Raw genomic sequence first — 23,718 nt, 5'->3', positions numbered from 1 at the left:
ATATTTAATATTATTTTCTGATTCTAGATCCTCTGTGTTCATCCCACGCTTCTTTGAACTCAGTGTGTGACACCCTGAACACCAAAATTCACAGCTGAAAAATTCCTAGATATTTCATTTTTAATAATGATGCAAGGGAAATATAAAGCATTTTTAAGTAGAATTTATTTTTAATAAACTGTTTAAATGACCAAATTTTTTTTTTTCTTTAAAATAACAGGCTGTATACTAACTGGAACTAATGTATTGTAAACAGCTTTTGATATGAAGTTGAATGGTATACAAATTCACACTAACTATAGCTTACCATAAAAAAAAAACATTGTGCCATAATAAGCAGTTTAAATTAACATGGGATCCATTGACAAATTTTGTTCATTCTGATTAGTTGAATTACACCTTTATTTTTCCTTTTAGATTGCATATCCAGAATGGGTGGGTTATATACTTAATTGTTTATTTTAGTTTTTGATTAAACGCTTTTTCGTTTCTTCAAAGCGTTGTACAGAATATAAAATAACAGATCAACAAAAAATGTAAAAAACATACTTTCTATAAACTGCAAGGCTGACAACAAAACGTACTAGGTTATTATAGACTAACAAGCAATCGACACAAGTAGGAAAGGGGGGGAGAAATACAATTGATAAAGTAAATGGGAGAAACATTTAAGGTAAACACAAAAGGGAATGGGGAAATAGATGTAATTTAAAGAACAGGTATAAATTAACATCTAAAATACAATATTTCAGTTAAAAGCATCTTTAAAAAGAAAGCATTTTAAGTTGCTTTTAAAATTTTTTAAGTTTTTTTCCATTTTTAAGTAAAGCGGAAGAGCATTCCAGATTGTAGGGGCTGTAATAGAAAAAGTGGAGGTGCGGCGTGTGCCAATAATTTTTAGAGAAGGAATGTTAAGGTTAAATTGAGATATAGATCTTAAAGACCTCGGTGGGTCGTATGGAATCAATAATCTATCTATGAAAGCTGGGGTATTAGTCTGCATAGTTTTGAATGTCAGAAGGGCGATTTTATATGTTACCCTATGTGAGACCGGCAACCAGTGGGCATTTTGAAGCAGAGGGGTAACATGATCATATTTCTTTGCTCCCGTGATTATCTTAATGGCCGTGTTTTGAATAAGCAGCAGACGTTTTAAGTCCTTATGATAGATTCCTTTTAAAAGTGAGTTAGTAGTCTAGTAGTAGTCTATTTTTGATATGAGTGAATGGATCAGAACGTTAAGGGAACTAATATCAAGAAGAGGGGCCAATGATCGAATCATTCTTAATTTATAAAAACAGTTTTTAACTAATGCGCTTATTTGTGGTCGAAATGTTAGCTTATTATCTATAAGGACACCTAAAATTTTTGTAGTTGTAACTGGTGAAAGTGGGATGTTTTCACTGATGACTGGAGAAATTAATTGTGTTGTCTGGGATTTTAGGGCTCCTTTTACGAAGCTGCGTTAGCGGCTTTATCGTACACACCTTTTTAGCACGCACTAATCCCCGTGCTAGCAAAAAAACTATAGCCTGCTCAAGAGGAGGCGGTAGTGGCTAGCGTGGCCGGCAAATTAGCGCACGATATTATGTGCGTTAAACCGCTAACGTGGCTTCGTAAAAGGAGCCCTTAATTTCATGCATAATTTAAAGCCTTTCTTTTTGTTCTCAAACTAGGGTGGGAGGAAGGGAGGGAGGGGATAATTATTTTGTATTAATTTCTGATTGATTGTAAGTGCTATCTCTGATGATAATTGTATGTATAATTTGAAAGCACTGTTCTAGATTTGAAAGTCAGTAAAAAAAAGTAGAAAGTCAAAAAGCACCTCAATATCAGCAACATAAAATTCCTGTACTGCAGAGTAACACAAAACAAATATGCAATCCAGAAACTATGTAAAAAAGCAGAACCAATGAACATCAGATCTGCAACATTTCTAGTTGGGGCTGGTGGTAGTATCATTGGAGGTAGTAGGGAATTGGAAATAGAAACCAGCTAATGGAGATTTTGAGTACCTGCCTTCTCTGGGTCTTTGCTCTTACCAGCTTGTAGGCAGGTAGTTGTTAGGTGAAGCATAGGCTTTGTCGAATTTATCAAATTTTTGGTGACCCACCTGACACTTCTTGTTTATATTCCAGTGTTTCAGGGCACACTGATTAAGAATCAATTCTGTATATTAGATCTAGACGTAAACCTCCCCCAAACCAATTTAATACCACTCCTATAATGCCTATTATTTCCAACCATTGTAATAGTAATCTGTAATACATGACATCAAATGCTGTTGCCAAATCAAACTAAACCAACAGTACTTGAGTCCTTAATTCTATCCGTGATCTGATTTCTACTACTACTATTAATTATTTCTATAGCGCTACCAGACGCACGCAACGCTGTACAGAGTCACAAAGACCAAGGTTCCCAATGCTGTCACGGTGCAACAATTCTTTCTGAATCCAGACTGTGATTGATGTAAAATATTATTATAATAATCTAGGTATTGCTTATATACTCTCTATGACCTTCACAAAAAAAGGAATGGAAGCTACTGTGCAATAGTTTGAAACAACAGATAATTTTTTTAGATAGTAAGGAAACTGCCCCCACGAAAATCTTAATTCTTACATATTCACTTAGACTAGTGATTACCAACCATTTCAATTCCGATACTAACCTATTTTTAAAAAACTGTTCTGTAGCATAATAACATTTGTAGACCAGGCACTTATGGACATAGAGAGAACTAGTATAGCAAGAAGGGAAGCACTGAAAGTCCCAGGATAGGTTGAAAGGGACTCAAAGATGGATACACAAGAGGGGGGAAATAAGGAAGTGCTATGTGGAATGTATGTTCTGCACAATGAAGGGTGTGGCTACCTGTACCCTAGAGACAGCATGTTAATTCCTATACCCCAAGGCTATGCTGTGTTTGGGAAGGAGACAGCATAGCACACGTCACTACAGATGCTCAGAAAGAAACTCCTGCATGTTTAAGAGCCACTGGTGATGTCTTGTGTGATGCTGAAAGCAGAATTGTTATAACTGATATGAATCTATGCATCAGGCAGTGGTGACTCTTTTTCATGTCACACCTGATCAGACCTGAAGGCATACCAGTGTGCCCACTGGTGTAGGGAGGGGGTGAGAGAGCTGGCACCTTTCTTCTCCCCCCCTTATCTCCTCAAAAATTCACAAGCCACGAGCAGCATCTCTTACCTGCTGCTTTCGTTGTCTCATCCCTCCCTCTGACTTCAATTCCTGTTGGTGGGGACTAGGAAGTGACATCACAGGGAAGGATGGAACTGGCACAAGCAGCAGGTATAAGATGCTGCTTGCAGCTGGCAAAGATTTGAAAAAGTATGAGGGGAGGGCTGTGGGAAAAGGTGCAAGAGAGGGCACATGGTGCAGCGATGCCGAGGGGAAGAGTGCTGGGGGGTGAATAACGTGGTGATGCTGGGCGCATCCACCCCAAGTTCAAACTTCCCTCATTATGCCACTGAGTATGCCATGGTGCATTGTTTGGGAAACTGTGAACTAGATGAGAGCTGATTGTTAGCTTGATTACTAGCATTCATCTAGTTAGGGCCGCAATCCAGTCGGGTTTTCAAGATTTCCCCAATGAATATGCATTGAAAGCAGTGCATGCACATGGATCTCATGCATATTCATTGGGGAAATCCTGGAAACCCGACTGGGTTCTATCCAATCTTCTCGCTCTTTCTGCTGTTATCCTACTATTTTTATTCTTTTTACATTTATAACATTCTCAATATAAACCAAGAAATAGATTCTTATACAGAAAAGTGATCTATAAAGAAATCATTATCAAAATCATTCAATATAAAGGAAATGCATCACTCAAGTCCACAAATAGTGGATCAAAGACTTAGGGCTCTTTTTACTAAGCCGCATTAGCAGCTTTATCGCACGCGACTTTTTATCACGCACTAACCCCCGCGCTAGCCGAGAAACTACCGTCTGCTCAAGAGGAGGCAGTAGCGGCTAGCGCAGCCGGCAGTTTAGCGCGTGCTATTACTCATGTTAAACCGCTAACGCGGCTTCGTAAAAGGAGCCCTAAATAGAGGAGAATATATTAATAAAGAAGAAACATTAAGTAATATAGTAATCTGACATGTTGAAATGGACTTCAATGTAGAATTAAGGAGAACTTTACTTGGAAAGCCAACAAAGGCTTCATAGATAAACAATTTGCTGCCAGGAAAGCACTAAGGGTTGAAAAAACTAGTTTTTAAGGGTTTGGTGTCTAACAATATACTTAAAGGGATATCTTAAAAAGAAAGTAGCCCCAATCTGAAGTACCCCTGGTTTCAAAAGCAAAGCTTGTTTGTGACATCTGTAAGTATCTCTAGAGCAGTGATTCCCAACCCTGTCCTGGAGGAACACCAGGCCAATCGGGTTTTCAGGCTAGCCCTAATGAATATGCATGAGAGAGATTTGCATATGATGGAAGTGATAGGCATGCAAATTTGCTTCATGCATATTCATTAGGGCTAGCCTGAAAACCCAATTGGCCTGGTGTTCCTCCAGGACAGGGTTGGGAACCACTGCTCTAGAGACATCTGGAAAAATACTTATGTTTAATCACAAAAGCAGTTTTCCTCTATTTTTAAAGTACAACCTCATCAACCAGTCTTTGTCGGGTATTAAAGTAGTCAGAATGGTGAATTCAGTGTTTGAAGACTCAGACCAAAATAGCAGAAACATCCATAATAGATGCATTTTGAGCCAAAATTTCTGCAATTTAGATATATTTGATGGTAAATAAACCTGAGAAAAAGGTGGTAAAGTTCTTTAATATTCCCCCAATGTCCTTTAAATGTCTCATCAGCATATCCATAGTAGTAAACAGCTGAGGAAAATTCAAGAAACAATGATCTTGAGTATTTTTTGAGAGATTCACATTAATATCTATAATAATTATAGATTGTATATTCTGGGTCATGGACATATCTCTCTAAATTCTCAACTCAATTGGACAAAGATGCAACATTCTATAGAGGGTGTGATCTCCGATTGGGGCTAAGAGTCACTTCGCACCCAAGAAGAAGCCAAGGACTATCCTCCTCCTCCCCGCATCAGAAACGTGCTGCTCTCCGATATAATAGAAGACCTGATTCTATCGGGCCATGCACAGGAGTTTGTTGCTGCTGAGAAGTCCAAGCCAAGGCCTTACCTCTGCGCTTAGGCATTGCTAAAGAAAAATCTCAAGGAAAGTGAGGAGAAAGTACAGCATGTTAGGTACTTGTGGTCATCTTGGATCTCCTGTCTTCATACTATAATTTCTCAACTTCAGCCTGGAATTTATGCTCTTATATAAGTGCTGAACTCTTTGTTCAGTGTTGTTTCAGCTGTATAAGTTCAACCTGTTTAAAGAAACATTAGGTGATCCTAGTTTTCTTCTGAGTTTTTAAGGTCTCTTGAAAACTTTTCTCACTTCAGTTTTATTTCTCTGCTAACTTTTCTGAGTGTTTTCTGGTAGTAATGATTTTGCTGAATAAAGTTTGAAGGCCTTGTAAGTTCAGTCTCTGACAAAATGCTGGAGGCTATTTAAGCATTTATCCACAAAGGACTTATTTGAACTCCCAATACCTGAAATGAATCATAATACAGCCGACAGTTCCCTGTGGAGGCAATCTAAAGTGGCAGTATCTTTATTTTCATATTGTAGTATTCCTTGTTTGCTTTATTTTTACTTGAGAGAGAGAATGAGAGAATATGTTAGTAAGAACAACTGAGTTCCCCCAGGCCTGCCCAAAGGTAAAAGGAGCACTCTGTCCCAGGTTGTCTCACTGCCGAGATTTCCAAAGGATGGCAATTAGAGTAAAAACTAGCACAGGACCTGTGAGCTGCAGCACAATCAAATTGGAATATAATGAATCACCTTGTAGACAGCCAGATATCCTTCCTCTGACTCTCCATTCCCCCCATTCTTTCCAGAAGATTGCCCAGTGTCGCAGCTGATTGAGTTCATTTGATAGACTGCCTCTTGCTATAGTCATAATATAAAAACATAACTATGTAAGCACATATAAAATACATCTAACTTAAGAGCTATTTATTTAAGGATGCTTTCACCATTTAAACCCAAATTTCATTTTAGTTTCTCATTTAAAGAAGCAAGTTTCAGCGCCCCTTACCTATCGTTCCTACCTTGTTTGTTTTGTATCCTTTTTCAATTATATTTCTTCCCCACTTTCCTTCTGTTTCCTGTAATGTTTTAGCTGATGTCCTTGTCTAGTTACGCCATTTGATTAATATTGTTTTTTGCTCTTTTTTTAAATATTATTACTGGCGTTTTAAAAAAATTTTATGTTTCCCCCATATTTTAATCTGTATCTCGCTTAGAAGTTGGATAAGCTAAATCAAATTTTAATAAAAACTTGATCCTGAAAAGTGGGGTAAACCTGATTGTCAATAGTCAAGGTTTAGCAGTAGCCCTACCTCTTGCAAGGTTCCTGTTACTAAGGAACCTGTGAGAAGGTCATGGCTGCAGAAGGGTCTGAGAGCGACATGCTTTCAGTCCCCATGATGATTTTCTTTTCAGTTGCTGCTGCTGGTGAAAGTTTCTATTGTGACCAAGACCAGTCAGCAAAATAGGGTAAGGGGGTAGGGAAGAGGAAGCTAGGAAGGGGACAGAATAAAATGGATATATGGTAAGTATGAAGGGTAGGAGTGAGTAGAATCAGAAGGGAATGATAAAGGATTGGTGGAGGGAGGTAAAAGCAGAGGACCCAGGAAGGGCTCAAAAAGGAAGATAAGGTGAACACCCAAAAGTTGAAAAATGAACATTGCAGGCTTAGTAGAGAAAGTGCACTGAATAGGCGAGAGAGATCTCAGGAGGGGAAAAAATAAAACCAGGAGGAACCTATGGGAGGGTGGATAGAAGGAAGTAGATTCAGTAAATATGACAATAGGGGGAAGGGAAAAGGAGGAGTGAGAAGTGGTGACTATAGGAAAAGTTTAGGAGGAGGGAGGTGCGTGAGTATAAAGAGCTAGATAGGTGGGAGTTGATGGGAAGAGCGTTAGGTATAAATAAAAATAGGAAAATAGGAATTAAGAGGATGAGATGGGCTCAAGATTGAGGGATACCTCCCATGTTTTTGCTCTGGGCATCAATAAGTTTAAAAACAATATATTCTATTTTGTTATTGAGAGAGTTATTTTTAGTAAAGCAGAACGTTATTTAGGGAGACATTTAATTAGGACCTACCTGTGGTTTCATCTTTAGCCTTAATCTTATAGAAATCTTTTGCAGCTGAGAGTTATTTCCCAGCATGTTCTGGGATGTTCTAGAGCAGGGATCTCAAAATCCCTCCTTGAGGGCCGCAATCCAGTCAGGTTTTCAGGATTTCCCCAATGAATATGCATTGAAAGCAGTGCATGCACATAGATCTCATGCATATTTATTGGGGAAAACCTGACTGGAATGCGGCCCTCAAGGAGGGACTTTGAGATCCCTGTTCTAGAGTACAAGTCACCTAGATTTTGTTAAAGAGTAGAGCCTGTTCATATCTTTTGTAATTTGCATTGAACCACAGGGGTAGACATTGCAGAATATAAATAATGTAGAGTATTGTAAAGTTTCAAAAATATTTGAAATCTCATTTGTTTCTTTAGTGTCCCTTCAGACTGTCACAGACAAATGGGTTTATGCTCCTCTGTCAGCAGGTGGAGACTGAGAACAAACTGAACTGTAACGGAAGTGGGCTGTGCAGTCCCTCTTAGAATCAGTCTGTTCTCAGTCTCTAGCAGGTGGAAGAAGTAAGCCTACGCAGTTCTGTTCTATTTTCTAGGCCTTGCCTTAGGGCAAACATGTCAAACTCTGGCCCGCGGGCCAAATTTGGCCCACTAGCCAGTTTCAAATTTCTCCCAAAGCTGACCCTCCAGTACAAGCGCCGCATAATTTGTAGGTTCGTGCCTCATCATTTGTAGGTTTGCGCGGCCTGCAGATGATGCTGTTGACAGTAGCGATCCTAGCAGGTCGCCATAGCCTCAGCTGCACGTTCCCTCTGGCGTGGTCTCGCCCCATCTCTGCTATATGGGACTGCGGGCGGGACCGCGCCAGAGGGAATGTGCAGCTGAAGCTACAGCGGCCTGCTATGATCGCTACTGCCGATGAGCGATCCTCTGCAGGCCGTGTGAACCTACAGATGATTTGGCGTGAACCTGCAGAATCGGATCCCAAGCAGACAGAGAAATATCTTCCACTGCCCTTCTGATCCCCAGTGCTGGGAAGCTTTCATATACACACACTGCTGCATGGGGCAAGCAGAAGACGAAATGAGCTTGGCACTGCTTAATCCATTCCTCAGACTCCAGAAAAGAAAGGGAAGAAGAAAGAAGGAGAGCTGGTGTTAGACAGCGAGCGTGAACAAGGACCTAAAAGAGAGAGGAAAAGTCTTTATTTTGTTTACATCACAGAGCCGGCGTGAGGTTGGAGAGGTTGTAACCCTATACTTCTACTAAGGGGTCCTTTTATTAAGGTGCGCATTTAGTGCGTACTAAATCAGATAATGTACCTTAATAAAAGGACCCCTAAGTATCTAAAAAAAAAAATTTGGCACAGGACATAGCCTTTTTTTCAGATTTCGGCCCCTTATGTGATTGAGTTTGCCACCCCTGCCTTAGGGACTATTGGAGAAGATGGACAGGGGCCTTTTCTGGACTTTTTATTGCCCGGATTGATCTTGGGTCCTGGGGGGGGGAAGCCTTAAACCTCAAGGGTACCACACTCTAGAGGCCGAGTCCCTCCCCCCATTCCCTCACCTCCCCAATTTTTATTTAGTGATGCCTTTGCTGTACACTTTGCCTGTGGGCACTGACTACAGCTTGGCAAACCAGTGGAGTTTGCTCCTTTAAAACTTAAAAGTAAAAAAAAACAACCCAAAAAACAACAACCTGAGGCAGAGCCATTGAGTTTTATTAATGCCAGTCTGAAGGAAAGTCTTTTCATTCATTAATATTTTTCCCGTCTAGCTAACCAGTGTCTGAATTGAGCCTGCCTCGTGGTTCACAATGAGCACTTCTCGGCCTAAGAAGTGCTCAGTGTGCTCCTGCCGAGGTCTCAATGCGGCCGGCGTTTGTTGTTTTTGCTTGTGACCATGTGCAGGGGAACCCTTGTAGGGGTTGGATTCATGTACCAGCAGGAGGGATTCCCCGGTGACCGTGAAGGGAAAGTTGGCCGTAGGCGATGGGGAGTCCCGGGATTTCCCAAAGTCTTTGGTGCATGAGTATGGTTTCTGGGTTTTGTCTTCTGTGATGAGCAATTTTCTTCCTTGTTATTATGTGTGTCTGTTTCTATTATTTATGTTTTCGTTGTAAGCCACCTTGAACAGTGTTTATTGCTATGTGGAGTATAAATTTCATAAAGAAAATCTTTGGATTCCCCATGTATCACATCTGAGGAGGGGGTTGTCCTAAAAAAAAAAAAAAAAATAGTGCATTTTGGAGCTGTGTAGGATGAGGGGGCCAGATATGTTCATTTGCACAAATATAAGCTTGCATCACTGCGTGAGCTACAGTTAGTGGTTTTAAAAAAGTGAGGCAAAACTGAGTGTTGATGATTTAACTCATTTGCTGAGCTGAAGCCAGCTTCCTGAGGTGAGGGACTTCTATGTGCATGCCTGTGGACATTGTGTCCTGTGGATTTATTTATTAGAATTGTTTAAATTTAGTCTTCTTAACAAAATGGAAAATAAAACTTCAGAAATAATCATTAACACCAATTTGTCAATTTATTAAAAACAGTAGCCTCCTAATGAGTAAAGTAAGTAAACATAATTTAAATATCCTTTAATATTTTCTGTAGCACATTGAGGACTGATGTAAACCAACAATATTTATAAAAACTTGTTGGGCCATGAACATTATTTGTTTTAAAGAGGTGATACTTCTAAAATGAAAAGTCAACTGTAAATGAAACTAAACCACAAGTCGGGTTAGGCGATTAGTGTAATAATGGGGATGCTACGCTATTTTTGGCCCTGCAGCTTTAGGGCTGTTTGTCATGGTAAGGGCCATTTACTGCAACGTAAAGCCCTAATATTGCTTGACGAATTTCTCCCTTAATTTGATATCCTCTTTCCAAAAAGTGCTTCTGCATTTCTAAAAAAAATAATCCTTTTTAGAGCACAACCACTTAAGCATCAAAAATTGACTAAATGACAAATTTTCTTTCATAGATTTGCTACGACAACTTGTGTAGTATAACAGTTTGTTCACGTCTTATCAGTTTTCTATAAATACTAGTTTCAAACTTCTAATCAACAATTTTAGCTCCCCTTTTATGAAGCTGCATTAGGATTTTTTATCGCTGGCCAAGGTGGTTTTAGTTCCGATGCTCATAGAATTCCTATGAGGGTCGGAACTAATACCACCGTGGCCGGCAATAAAAAATAGACCTAACGCGGCTTCATAAAAGAGAGGGTTAATCAAAATATCCCCAAACAGAATTTCTTTCCTATCAAAGTTCATTTAGAACTTCAAATTGGGATCACATTCATTAGTCCATCTCAAAATCTTTAACAAATCATCTTCTGTACCTTTCCATATAATGTATCTTTTTCAAATGGTGAATTTCTCTATAAAATGGTGACAAGGTATTTTTCTCAAATTCAGACACACACAAACTACCAATTGATGGTGTTGACAGTGAAATTTGTAGAGATTTTCTTATAACATTCACATTTCTTTAAAGCTTCTACAGCAATCTCCAAAGCCTTATCATGGAAAATGATAGTATATAACAGTGGTCTCAAACTCAAACCCTTTGCAGGGCCACATTTTGGATTTGTAGGTACTTGGAGGGCCTCAGAAAAAATAGTTACTGTCTTATTAAAGAAATGACAATTTTGCATGAGGTAAAACTCTTTATAGTTTATAAATCTTTCCTTTTGGCTAAGTCTTAATAATAATATTGTAATTTATAGTTAAAGAGGCATATGATCAAAAAACTGTTTTATTTTACTTTTGTGATTATGATACATATACCAAGGGCCTCAAAATAGTACCTGGCGGGCCGCATGTGGCCCCCGGGCCGCGTGTTTGAGACCACTGGTATATAAGGACCCAGGCCTGGATTCTGTAAGCAGCACTGTTATCGGTGGCTGCCTACATTTCTGGCACCTACCTTTCATGAGAATCACACCTACAGAGGCGCCTTACGATGCCTAACTCCGCTTCCGATGTTAAGCACGCCTACAGTAGTGTTAGGCGTCGTAAGGCTCATAGGCAGGATAATGGTGGCTTTTTTGGACATGCCCTTAGGTGCCTCTGATTTTTTTTTAAATTGCATTTAAATAGTTTTTTAATTGATGTAGCCAATTAGTGCACCGATTAAACTAATTAAATTAGGCAATGGTAGGGCACTTACTGCTGCCTAACTTTGGGTGCTGTTTACTGAATATGGGCCTCAATGTCAATATTGGCTAATATGCAAATTCTCTGACGCTCTCTTTGGCGAAACTCTCTTTATGTTGCCTTGCTGAGATTTCTAATAAATTTGGACATTCAACCGTTTGGCTTTCCTCTGGCCTCTGTTGCAAGTCCACTTTTCTATTTCTGCTAATAGGCCATCCAAATCATGTTACATATCTTCCAAGAAGTTAATAATATGTGATAAGTCTCTTGAGTAGAAAGGGATTGTAGGCATGTTTGATTGCAAGAGTTTGTCAGTAAAAAAGTTGAAGGAAAAATGAACCAATAGGTCCCCGCGGAATTCAGACATGAGGGAAGTTTCCCATCTTGATGTTTTCCTGTTGACCCATGCTTTGCAAATGTGGTTTTATTTAAATTTCACTGCACCTCTAATACTTATACATACGAGTGTATTTTATTTATATATTATTTTTTAGCAGGCAAGTTGTCCATAGTTCATAGAAAATTTTTATCGACTTTCTGGCTTATGGCTGATAAAGATTAGCTGGTCACAAAGAAACAGGAGATATTACCTTCCCAAAATAAGAAAGCAAAAACAACAGCTAATATTCTCACAGTTGATATACACATCATGACAGAGTGTGCGTGGTTTTGCTGTTGTGAATATTAGCCATAAAACACAAAGTAGCATGCTACGTATTTACGTCTAGCTATCCATCGCTAACCTGTATATAAAATTAAAGATAAAATAAATTTCTACAGTCATAATTTTAGGTGATGCTCCCTGAAATCTTTTCAACTAATATGCAGACTCCTGAAGCAGATTGTGTCGAGTCTCAATATATAATAAAGAAATTGAGCACTGCAGGTCACCTTCGCAGAGATTAGTTGGCAACATAAAAATTTTATATGCATAATTTAAGCATTTCCTTTATTGTCGGATATGCTTCCACTATAATTAACCTCATTTTTAATTTATTTGTGTAGCCTTTTATATTAAGCTTTACAGTTTTATGTATTTTTGTAATTTGGCAGCATTTTTATATATTACTACATTTTTATATATGTGTTTTATTATTTATCTATGTAGATATAGAGATACCTTTGTAAGTTATATCGCCGTCTGGAAAGGGCGACCTCCCTTCCGCTTCCCACTCTTCTCCTAACCCCCCACCCCCACCCCCTCGCCCCTGCTTCCGTCGTTGATTGGCTTTCCTTCTCCTCCCTCCCATCTTTTCTGCTCCGGCTTCGGCTGATTTGGCCGCGCTCTTCCCTATACAGGATCGGAGCTTATTCTATTTTCATTTTTAACATATATGTTTGGTTTTCTTCATAGTTGTTTTGGCCCCTGAGGCAGGCAAATTGTCTTGCTGAAATACAGTGCTGTGTTGGGTCCTCTGCATGTGAGAACTATGGCCTTCATCATCTGTGATTTTCTTCTGCTTTTGGAAGTCCATTTATCTATCCCCACTTTTGGTTTTTCTTCTTCTAACCCCTCTATGCCAAATATTGGCACATACACATCTAGAATATATAGACAGTAGAATACTCCTCTCCTGGGAAACCCCATCTCTTCCCTTTTATGTGTACTTAAAAAAAATATACAGTACTTGCATTGAATACATGTATATTACATACACTTCTGCCAAAAATGAAACTAAACTGGTCTTGGACATCCAGCACAGCACTGAACATCTAAGTGGTGTTTGAAAACCAAGTCAAGTTTCAAGTTTATTAAAAAAAAATTTTTAGACCGCTTATTCAGATTTCTAAGCGGTTTACAATATAAAGTTACATAAAAACAAGGGATACTAGATAACTTCCGAACATAACAAAAGGTTTTGATGAAACATACTGAACTACCTCAGACAATAGGGTAGCGGGGAATTATTATAGAAAAGGTGCAACATAAAAGGAAAAAACAATAGGCTAGAGTAAAAAGTAGCAGTTGATTTAAATTTTGCCCTTAAAAGGACAGTTGTTATCCAAAAGTGTCTTTAGAAGGGAATAAGCTGTGAAGTTAAGAAGAGATTAGATAGTAAAAAGTATGTATAAGAAATGTTAGTGTATATTATTACTGGTCTACATATTAACCTATTTTTCTTCCCTATTAAAAGAAGAATATTTTTGACATTTATAGTTTTCAAATTATTATTCTCCATTTCTCCACAGACGTTTAGAAAGGCCCTGGTTAAAATGTTTGAAACCAAAGGATTAGACTGTGTGTTCCTTGAGACAAATATGAATATGAAGAAGCGATATCATATGTTGTATGAGTGCATCCCTCTCCCAAAGGAAGTGGGGGATATGGCTCCCATCTATTTTAAGGTATTTATCAGCTTGATTTCAGCTGGCTCTATTTTCCTACAGTTTTGCTGTTACATTGTATAAAGCTGTTTTGCCTGTTACACATCACTTTCATTTCAAATCCTAGCATGAAAGGCAGCATAAAGACATAAGCCAGACAAAATAAATAAAAATGGCAAGCTTCAATAGAATAATACCTTTCCAGGAATCCGTGCCATGTTCCTAGTCTGTGATTCACAATCGCTTGCAACTGGTAAACATTAGGGCTGAACACCCTTCTCTTTTTTGCAAAGTATATTATTTTTCATTGCAAATTAGCTTTTTTTTAAATCTTTTTTTTTTTATTTGGGAGGAGGAGGGAATAATTTGAAAGAATCCAACATTGGAAAAAATAACCTTAATTCTAAGATATGGTGATCCATAATTTAATTTCCATATTTATATCCCGCTTAACCACAAAAGTTCCAAGCGGGTCACAGTAATAAAATATGTATATCTGAATATTCTATCAACAGTTAACATATAACCATAACATCCACCCTACTCAATCAAACCATGTTTTTATTGCTTTCCTATACAATGCAATTTTAGATAGGTTTCGTATTTCACTGGGTAATGTATTTCAGAACTGTGCCTCTTTCTAGAAGAGAGCAATCTACAATCTTTGCAAGATGGTATTACCAGCCACAGTTCTCAGGAAGAACGTACCTAATTGATTGATACACGGTTATCATATCTGTCATATAACCTGGGCATAACCCATATAAAATCTTAAAAATAAAAATCAGACTTTTAAATTTGATTATTGCCTCAATTGGCAACCAATGCAATTCTCGTAAAAGCGGGATGGCATGATTGTATCTATTCCACACACCCCCACCCCCCAGTATGAGTTTGGCAGCAACATTCTGCAAAATCTGTAGTTGTTTCATCTGTTTAACAGGAAGTCCTAATGAGAAAATATTACAGTAGTCCAAAGAAGTACCGTATTTTCACGCAAATAACACGCACCCGTATAAAACGCGCACACGGATATAGCGCGCAGAAATCAGGATGATTTGCACAAAAACTTTGATATACCGCGCTCACGGGTATACCGCGCATGCTGCCCGACGCTCCTTTCGCCCGCCCTGACTTTCCGTGCGCTGTCCCGACTCTCCGTTCACCCCCCCTGACTTCCGTGCACTGTCCCCCCTTGAAGGTCTGTCCCCATCCTGAAAGCCTGATGCCCCCCCCCCGACGTCCGATACATCCCTCCCCCCCCCCGAAGGACCGCCGACTCCCCAACAATATCGGGCCAGGAGGGAGCCCAAATCCTCCTGGCCACGGCGACCCCCTAACCCCACCCCGCACTACATTACGGGCAGGAGGGATCCCAGGCCCTCCTGCCCTCGACGCAAACCCCCCTCCCCCCCAAGAACCTCCGACCGCCCCCCAGCCGACCCGCGATCCCCCTGGTGACCCCCACGACCCCCCCACCCCCCTTCCCCGTACCTTTAGTAGTTGGCCGGACAGACGGGAGCCAAACCCGCCTGTCCGGCAGGCAGCCAACGAAGGAATGAGGCCGGATTGGCCCATCCATCCTAAAGCTCCGCCTACTGGTGGGACCTAAGGCGCGTGGGCCAATCAGAATAGGCCCTGGAGCCTTAGGTCCCACCTGGGGGCGCGGCCTGAGGCACATGGTCGGGTTGGGCCCATGTGCCTCAGGCCGCGCCCCCAGGTGGGACCTAAGGCTCCAGGGCCTATTCTGATTGGCCCACGCGCCTTAGGCCCCACCAGTAGGCGGAGCTTTAGGATGGATGGGCCAATCCGGCCTCATTCCTTCGTTGGCTGCCTGCCGGACAGGCGGGTTTGGCTCCCGTCTGTCCGGCCAACTACTAAAGGTACGGGGAAGGGGGGTGGGGGGGTCGTGGGGGTCGCCAGGGGGATCGCGGGTCGGCTGGGGGGCGGTCGGAGGTTCTTGGGGGGGAGGGGGGTTTGCGTCGAGGGCAGGAGGGCCTGGGATCCCTCCTGCCCGTAATGTAGTGCGGGGTGGGGTTAGGGGGTCGCCGTGGCCAGGAGGGTTTGGGCTCCCTTCTGGCCCAACTACCAAAGGTACGGGGAAGGGGGGTGGGGGGGTCGTGGGGGTCGCCAGGGGGATCGCGGGTCGGCTGGGAGGCGGTCGGAGGTTCTTGGGGGGGAGGGGGGTTTGCGTCGAGGGCAGGAGGGCCTGGGATCCCTCCTGCCCGTAATGTAGTGCGGGGTGGGGTTAGGGGGTCGCCGTGGCCAGGAGGGTTTGGGCTCCCTTCTGGCCCGATATTGTCGGGAAGTCGGCGGTCGTTCGGGGTGGGGGTGCGAGTGGTCCTGCCGGGGGGGGGGGGGATGTATCGGACGTCGGGGAGTCGGCCGGGCAAGAGGGCTTGGGCTCCCTCTTGCTCCGATCGTGGATGCGGGTGTGGGTGGGAGCGCGTGCGAGCGGTCGTTCGGGGTGGGGGTGCGAGTGGTCCTGCCGGGGGGGGGGGGATGTATCGGACGTCGGGGAGTCGGCCGGGCAAGAGGGCTTGGGCTCCCTCTTGCTCCGATCGTGGATGCGGGTGCGGATGGGAGCGCGTGCGAGCGGTCGTTCGGGGTGGGGGTGCGAGCGGTCCTGCTGGGGGGGTGAATCGGGCGTCGGGCGGGGTGGGAACTATGTTTTAAAACTTTGGTATACCGCGCTCACGCATATAGCGCGCGAGGGGTATGCGCGGTAGGTAAAAACGCGTATAACGCGCGCGTTATATGCGTGAAAATACGGTAAGTATAAGAGATTTGAGTAATAACTTGTGGCCTCTGTCGAAAAATGTTTCATTCTATGCAACAATTTTAGTTTAAACCATAATTTTCTAATCAAATTATTAACCTGAGTTTCCATAGTTAAACCTACAAATAACTAAACCCCCAGGAGTTTAATTTCGTTTTTAAGTTTAACATCTGTGTTAGAGTCTCACCCCTTCTATGGAGGTGACTTGATCTCCTTTCCCTCCCTGTCATATTAAATGTGGTGGTTTTAACCAAATTACATTTGTCTTATCCAAATTTAACTTAAGAAAACGTTGGGACATCCAGTTAAAAACATTTATGAATACAACATTCATCAAGATCTTGACTAATGACACATCAGATAATACAGGAAAAATTAGAACAATATCATTAGCGTAGAAGAAATATTCAACATCTCTCTTCTGAATTAATAAACCTAAATCTCTCAAGTATAAATTAAATAGAATAGGGGGAAAGGGGGAACCCTGAGGAACACCTTGAGTCTTCTGGCACTGTTCTGAGAAACCCTCTCCCCCCCCCCCCCGCGCCAACTAACCTGTAGACATCTTCTCTTAAGATCCCTCTCCATACATCCCTCTCCATACAGTCCCTCCTACACAAATTCCATCCATTAAAGCCAGAAGCAAATCATGGTTAGCCAAATTGAATGCTGCAAATAAGTCAGTTGCATCAGCAGCACTCCTATATTTTTGTCAAAATAGTTCCTCACTTTAGATATAAGTGCTAAAAGCAGTGGCATAGTAGGTGGGGGTGGGGAGATGCTCTAGGCGCTGTCTTGGTGGGGGCGCCAGTACCTCTCCGCCCCCCCCCCATGCCGAACTTGTGCCTCCCTCCCCTGTACCTCTTTAAAACTTTGCCAGCGTGAGCAACTTCTCTGACTTGCTTTCGCTGGCCTGACTTCCCGCTGAAATCACTTCTTGGTCAGAGGGAAAGCCAACACCAGCGCAAGCATGAGGCCAGAGAAGCTGCTCACACTAGCGAAGATTTAAAGAGGTATTGGGGGAAGGGAAGACACGAGTGTGGTGCAGGGGGATGTCTCCTACCCTTGTTACGCCACTGGCCAAAAGGACTGTTTCAGTACTATAGAGTGTACGGAATTCTAACTGAAAGAATCCAACAAATCAAAACACACTAAATATTCCTGAACCTACAATGTCAAGAGTGCTTCTATGACTTTAGTTAAGGTTGGAAGATTTGCTACTGGTCAATAATTCTCTCGATTATTGGGGATCAGATATTCTCCTTTTAATAAGGGGTTTAACATAATTATTCCCATATCATTCAAATAAATGCCATGTTGTAATAAAAAAATTATCAAATTAGTAAGCCATTGAAGCAATGAACTTAGCAAACCTACAGCACAAGGATCCAGTCTGCAGCCCCTTTTAGAGACTCATAATAACATCATCTTAACATCATGTACGTCAACCAACCTAAATTAGTTCCAAATATGGTCTTCTGGAATATCCCTTGAGATTTCTGCTTTTTCTGTTTGAGCAACGACTATCTCTACATCTACCCGAGGTACAGATTTTGCAATCTTATTTATCCTAGACTGAAAAATCTGCAAGATCCTGGGCAGTAAGCGGAATGGGATAGTTTTGTGCTGATGGCTGTTTAAAGGACCTCACCAATCCCAAAAGATCTTTCCTAGGAAATAAAATGCTTTCTTTCCAACTTTATCTTTTGTTTATAATGATATTGCAAGCTTTCCCAAGTCGCAAAGTCATCTTCTCCCTAGTTTTAACCCATTGTCTTTCCAACTGTCTGACTTTACATTCCAGACAACATTGATGTGATTCATCAAGGCTTTGATTATAGGCTCTGCTTTGTCTCTCTTGACATTTCCTCAGCATGCAATACATTGTACTATGAAATCCTGTTTTCTTATCTCATTCAAAACAATTGGAATATTTAGGAGTATTCTTAATTGATTTAATTCAGTTCTGGTTGAGAAAAGCTGGGAAATTGTGTTGGATAATGTTTTTTTCTAGTCATCTAATGACAAATGTTCCTTAGGGTTCAGCTTTTTCAACTGTATTGTTCAATTTATACTGTCACCTATCTGCAGACTTATCTGACTTAGGAACACATTGGGCTCCTTTTATCAAGGCGCGCTACGGGGGTTAGCACGTCGGACATTTCATCACGCGCTAACCCCCTCGGCAGCCTAAAATCCTAACGCCTCGTCAATGGAGGCGTTAGGTACTAGCGCGGCAGGTGGTTTAACGCGCGGTATTCAGCGCGTTAAACCGCTACCGCGCCTTTGTAAAAGGACCCCATTGTTTCACCTATGTTGATTATATCCAATTTTTTTCTACCTGTTGTTTGGTCTGTTTCTGATTAAAAAATGGATGTCAAACGAAGAAAACGATATGACAATCTAATGGACTCCAAAGCAGCAAAACTAGACAGACAAATCACCAATCTGCTGTCTTCGACCACAGACTACAAAACCTTCAAAAAAGAAACTAAAACCCTACTCTTCAAAAAATACATAAAACCTATTTAACACAACCAGTTCCTTCCCAATCTCCACCCACCACATTCACTACCCCTTTCAAATCTAAAATGTTTCTAATTACCCAACATGTATCGCCTCAAGTTCCCGACAATTCTTATATAACTCCTATGTAATTCCTATGACAATTCTTATGTAAAGTTACAATTCTTGTAACTCCTGATAAATCTTATGTAATCCGCCTTGAACCGCAAGGTAATGGCGGAATAGAAATCACTAATGTAATGTAATGTTAAAAAATGGATGTCCGGCAGTCAATTGACAAATTATCTGAATAAGAGAAATCTGAGTTAGGGTCAGTGAAATTCCACTGCTTTCTCAGGTATGCTGTGTCCGTGTCATCCTTGACCTAGCATTATCTATGTAATTGCCAATTGAGGAGATTGTGAAATAAGATTTTTTTTTTTTTTTTTAAGGCTTCACTTGCTACAAAAACTAAAACCTTATTTGGCACTGGAGGATTTTAGATTAGTGTTGCAAGCTTTACTGATAACTTGGATTGACTTTGTAATTGCTGGGGACTTTTTTGAGAGCATGGAAAATGGAGCAGAATATTGCAGCACATTTGTTGTGTGGCACTAAGGTGTGAACATAGTTCTCCTCGCCGCTTCTCTCTCTACCGTTTCATTGTGTGAGCAGAAAAATAAAACTCAGATGATGATGGTAGTTCTTTGGGCCCTTAATGGAGATGTTCACCAATATTTTAATAGCATTTTTAGGATATATTGTGGGACAGGATCCCAGCTAGGCTTATCTGCCCTTGTGAATCCCTGTCCCAGAGTTGAAAGAAGGTTGTGGAACACAGCTCTCAGTGCCTCCCAGAAACTGCACACTGAGACTTCTTGGTTATTGCACAAAAACACTTAATGGTATTTCCAAAAACTTAAACAAAATGGTCAGTATGGCACGAGCCAAAATAAAGATTCCTGAATCAAACAATTACTGTATTTCTTATTGGAAAAAACATAAAGGTTCATTAGTTCCAAACACTTGGACTTTGAGTATAATGTCCACCCTTAGCTCTAGGTAAGCCTCTTGGGTTCAACACCCAGCACATAGTCTCTTAAGCACAAAAAGAAATTTCCAGGCACAAACAGTGCAGTGAATCAAATCCAACATTTAGAAAACAAAAGCTTTTCTTTTGGCCCAATTCAGTTGGCCTAACAAGAACAGTTCCTTTCTTAGTTTCAAACAGTATCCAAAACAAAACACTTCTATCTTCAAGGCACAAACACTGGCTCTTGCTATGGCACTGCTTGGGTAGAACCAGGTTCCCAGCAGGCAGGAGGGAAATAGCCTGTACACCACAGGTATTAACCACCCTCCCAAAGACAGGCTTTGGTTTTACTTCCCTCACCTTCAGCAAAGCCTCAATCAAGTGCACACACTGCTCAGAAGAAAAAAAAAACCTAAAATGCATCTTTTGTATCTCAGTTCACTGGATGGCTGGACACACCCCACAATGTTACCAGCACAAATGCTCAGGTAGGATTTGAGCAAAAATATAAAAACGAAACTTCAATCCTCAAAAACTCTCTGGCTTTGCAGCCTACTCACAGACCATCTGTTCCTCACCGAGGTCAAGCAAAACAAAATCCTCAGTGTAATCCATTGGACACTCCTCATGCTGGATCTCTGTAAATGGCTCTATATTGCCTTCAGCTAGATCTTCCATCTCATAGTCTGTAGACTCCGCAGGGGAACTGCTTTGTGCTGTGTCCTGCTGGGCTGGAAGGACAGGCTTCCTTCCCAGCCCTCGTTCAGCTGCCTGCTCTGGCTGTGCCTTTCCCTTGTCCGACAAAGGAAGCTCAAGAAATGGTGTTCTTGGCATAAATAAATACAATCGAGAAAAAAAAAAATATCTAAAAAACAAAAGTCTACAACTCAATTCTCAAAACAATATGGTCAAAAAAAAAGAGAATTCAAGTAAATTCAAAAAAACATTTAAAAAAATAAACAAAATAATTAAATATATACTCAGTGAAATCAACATCAAATATGCCATAGAGAGGCTAAAAAGACGTTAAACATATGCATCATGGCACAAGCCCTCCCTACCTCTATATATGAATAAGCAGAGTATAAAGATAAGAGTAATATGTATCTCAGCTGTTTTCTCTGATATCCTCTCCTAATCAGGAAGGCAATGATTGACGTGCCATGGTGTTCTGTCTTATCTGGCAAGCAAAATTTTGTTCCCCAGTCTCCAAAAGTCTTCAGTGAAAATCAAAATTAAAAACAAAACTGCATCAAAATATAATCCATACACACTCCACATCCATAACGATAAAATCCAAATACTTCTGAAACCTCCCCTCTACTTCCTCGACACAGATCATGTTTCAATTGTTCTTTTTCCAAGAGGAAGAATCCAGCGTTGGAAGTAGAGGGAAATCCAAGAAAGAAGCATCAGCACAAACCTCCATCGAGGCTCAAAAAGTATTTGCTAAGTTTAAGTGAAACAGTCTTTGAAAGCATTAACAAAAATATTTTTTAAAAACATTTGCTGACTTATCGGGAGAGGGGAAACATGCCACCAACTACCAAGACAGTGGGACCACACTCACCGGGCAAACTCTTGTGAAAGGCTCAGGAAGCACAGATCTTTAAAGAATCCAAAATGTAACGTGAGCTCCACAGCTACATAGCATGGGATCATCAAGAGAGCCCAGCAGGAGAGGGGGACGGACAAGTTCTTAAAGGGCCCTGCACTTCTGCTATCATCCTGAATCCTAGCCTTCCTTAAAGGGGCAGACTCCTGACTAAAGCTGTGCACAGGATGTTTTCTGGTTTCAGGATATTTCACAATACTCTTCACAGCTTTTCTAATGGGGCTTACAGGATCTTCCCTCATGTCTATGGAAGGGCTAGCAGGATTCCTGTCACAATATAGACTTTAGAGCAGGGGTGTCAAAGCCCCTCTTCGAGGGCCACAGACTAGTTGGGTTTTCAGGATTTCCCCATTGAAAATGCATGAGATCTATTTGCATGCACTGCTTTCATTGTATGCTAATATAGCTCATGCATATTCATTGGGGAAATCCTAAAAATCTAACTGCCTTAGAGATTAAATGGCACCCATTTGCTTCAAATACCCTAGGATAGGCAGTGTTGAGTACAAGAGAGATGTTTTATTAAAAAACAAAAAAATATTCTTGACATCACAAAATGCCAATCAAGATGGTGCGCAATCCTAAACCCCCCCCCCCCCCCCCCAGTTAATATAATGTCAAGGAAACAGCATTAATATGCAGCATTTCAAGTTATTGCCAAAATTATCTATCTTAAGATGTAGGCTTTCTCACTTTTGTAGCAGTCTTCTGCTTGTGGGTTGTGTTATATTATTATTTTATAATCTGCCTAGAACAGGGGTGGGCAACTGCGGTCCTCGAGGGCCGGAATCCTGTCGGGTTTTCAGGATTTCCCCAATGAATAGGCATGAGATCTATTTGCATGCACTGCTTTCAATGCATATTCATTGGGGAAATCCTGAAAACCCAACCGGATTCCGGCTCTCGAGGACTGGAGTTGCCCACCCCTGGTCTAGAACCTTTATTGGAATAAGTAGAATAAAAGTGCAAACTTTAAATTAAAGGTAATATTGCCAACAACATACCTTTATAAAATGAGCAAACAAAGACACCTAATAGTATGCAAACACTCTCAAACATATTTACACTTGCTTCAAAGAAGGTATATATATATATATATATATATACTTTTGGGGTATGTGTGTATACACATGTATCCTGTGGCACCTATTTGCTAAAGTGCACTAAGGTTTTAAGGTGTGGTAATAACCAAAATAAACACAGGGTTCCTATAAAACCTTCTTGTTAACTATTGGGAGCATGCTCAGCATTTTAGGATTGCTAGTTGTTCAGTTAATATAGAGAAAAAGTTGCTACCACACATTTTTGAGCTGGCATTAACCATGTTACCATTTATGCCCTTATAGAATGTTTGATACCCATTCAGCCCCCACCCCAAAAGCTCCCAGAAATGTGTATGCGCAGTGTGCATGCACCTAAATACTTTCGCATACTTATATATGCATATTCAGTCATGCATTTTTAAGTGCCATTTTCTGTATGCAATGCATGCTTTACAAGTAGGAAAACTTTATAAAATTACTCCCCAAAAGTACATAGCAAAATTGTTCAAATACATGTATTTGCAGGCTTTTCATATTTTTTGCCTAATCCATTAAAATGTTAAATTTTATATATAGTTCTTGCTGAATCTTAGAAAAAAATACATAGCCACAAAAAGATGAAGTAATATATCTTACAAGACCTGGAGCAATTAATTATAATTAGGGATTCTGAATTTAGGTTTTAACCTGTAAACACATGCCAGAATCCATTTACTGTAGTTGCACGCTATAAAACTTGTAATATGAGGCTGGCTATTGGAATTTATTTTTTTTCAAAGTAAGCACAACTGAATAAACCAAATACGGGAGCTCGCTGGCATGGCATTACATTACTATTACTATAGCCTGTCTTTTTCAATTTGGGTGAAGCCACAAAAAGAGAAAGTTACATATTTCTGTATACCTCACACAATTGGCAATGTCTTGTTACATATTGTTTAAAGGTCTTTTTACATGCATAAATGGTTGGGTTTTTTTTTAAATAAAATCACAAAATCACTCTAGGAGTTCCAAGTATAAAAGTACATGTGGTGACAAG

At 40.8% G+C, this 23,718-nt stretch overlaps 1 protein-coding gene across 6 annotated transcripts in view; it reads left to right on the top strand.

The window, feature by feature from the left end:
- The window catches only part of CWF19L2 (CWF19 like cell cycle control factor 2), a 348,561-nt gene that overhangs the window by 243,572 nt on the left and 81,271 nt on the right, over nt 1-23,718 (top strand). For all 6 annotated transcript variants that reach the window (XM_033949144.1, XM_033949149.1, XM_033949147.1 and 3 more), the window contains one exon: nt 13,570-13,725. In XM_033949144.1, coding sequence (XP_033805035.1) covers nt 13,570-13,725 — 156 coding nt within the window. The remainder of the gene's footprint in view (nt 1-13,569; nt 13,726-23,718) is intronic.

Source organism: Geotrypetes seraphini, chromosome 6 (assembly GCF_902459505.1).
Source record: "Geotrypetes seraphini chromosome 6, aGeoSer1.1, whole genome shotgun sequence".
Classification (NCBI taxonomy): Eukaryota; Metazoa; Chordata; class Amphibia; order Gymnophiona; family Dermophiidae; genus Geotrypetes; species Geotrypetes seraphini.
The sequence above is the reverse complement of the archived record's forward strand: the minus strand, read 5'-3'. Positions and strand labels throughout refer to the sequence as shown.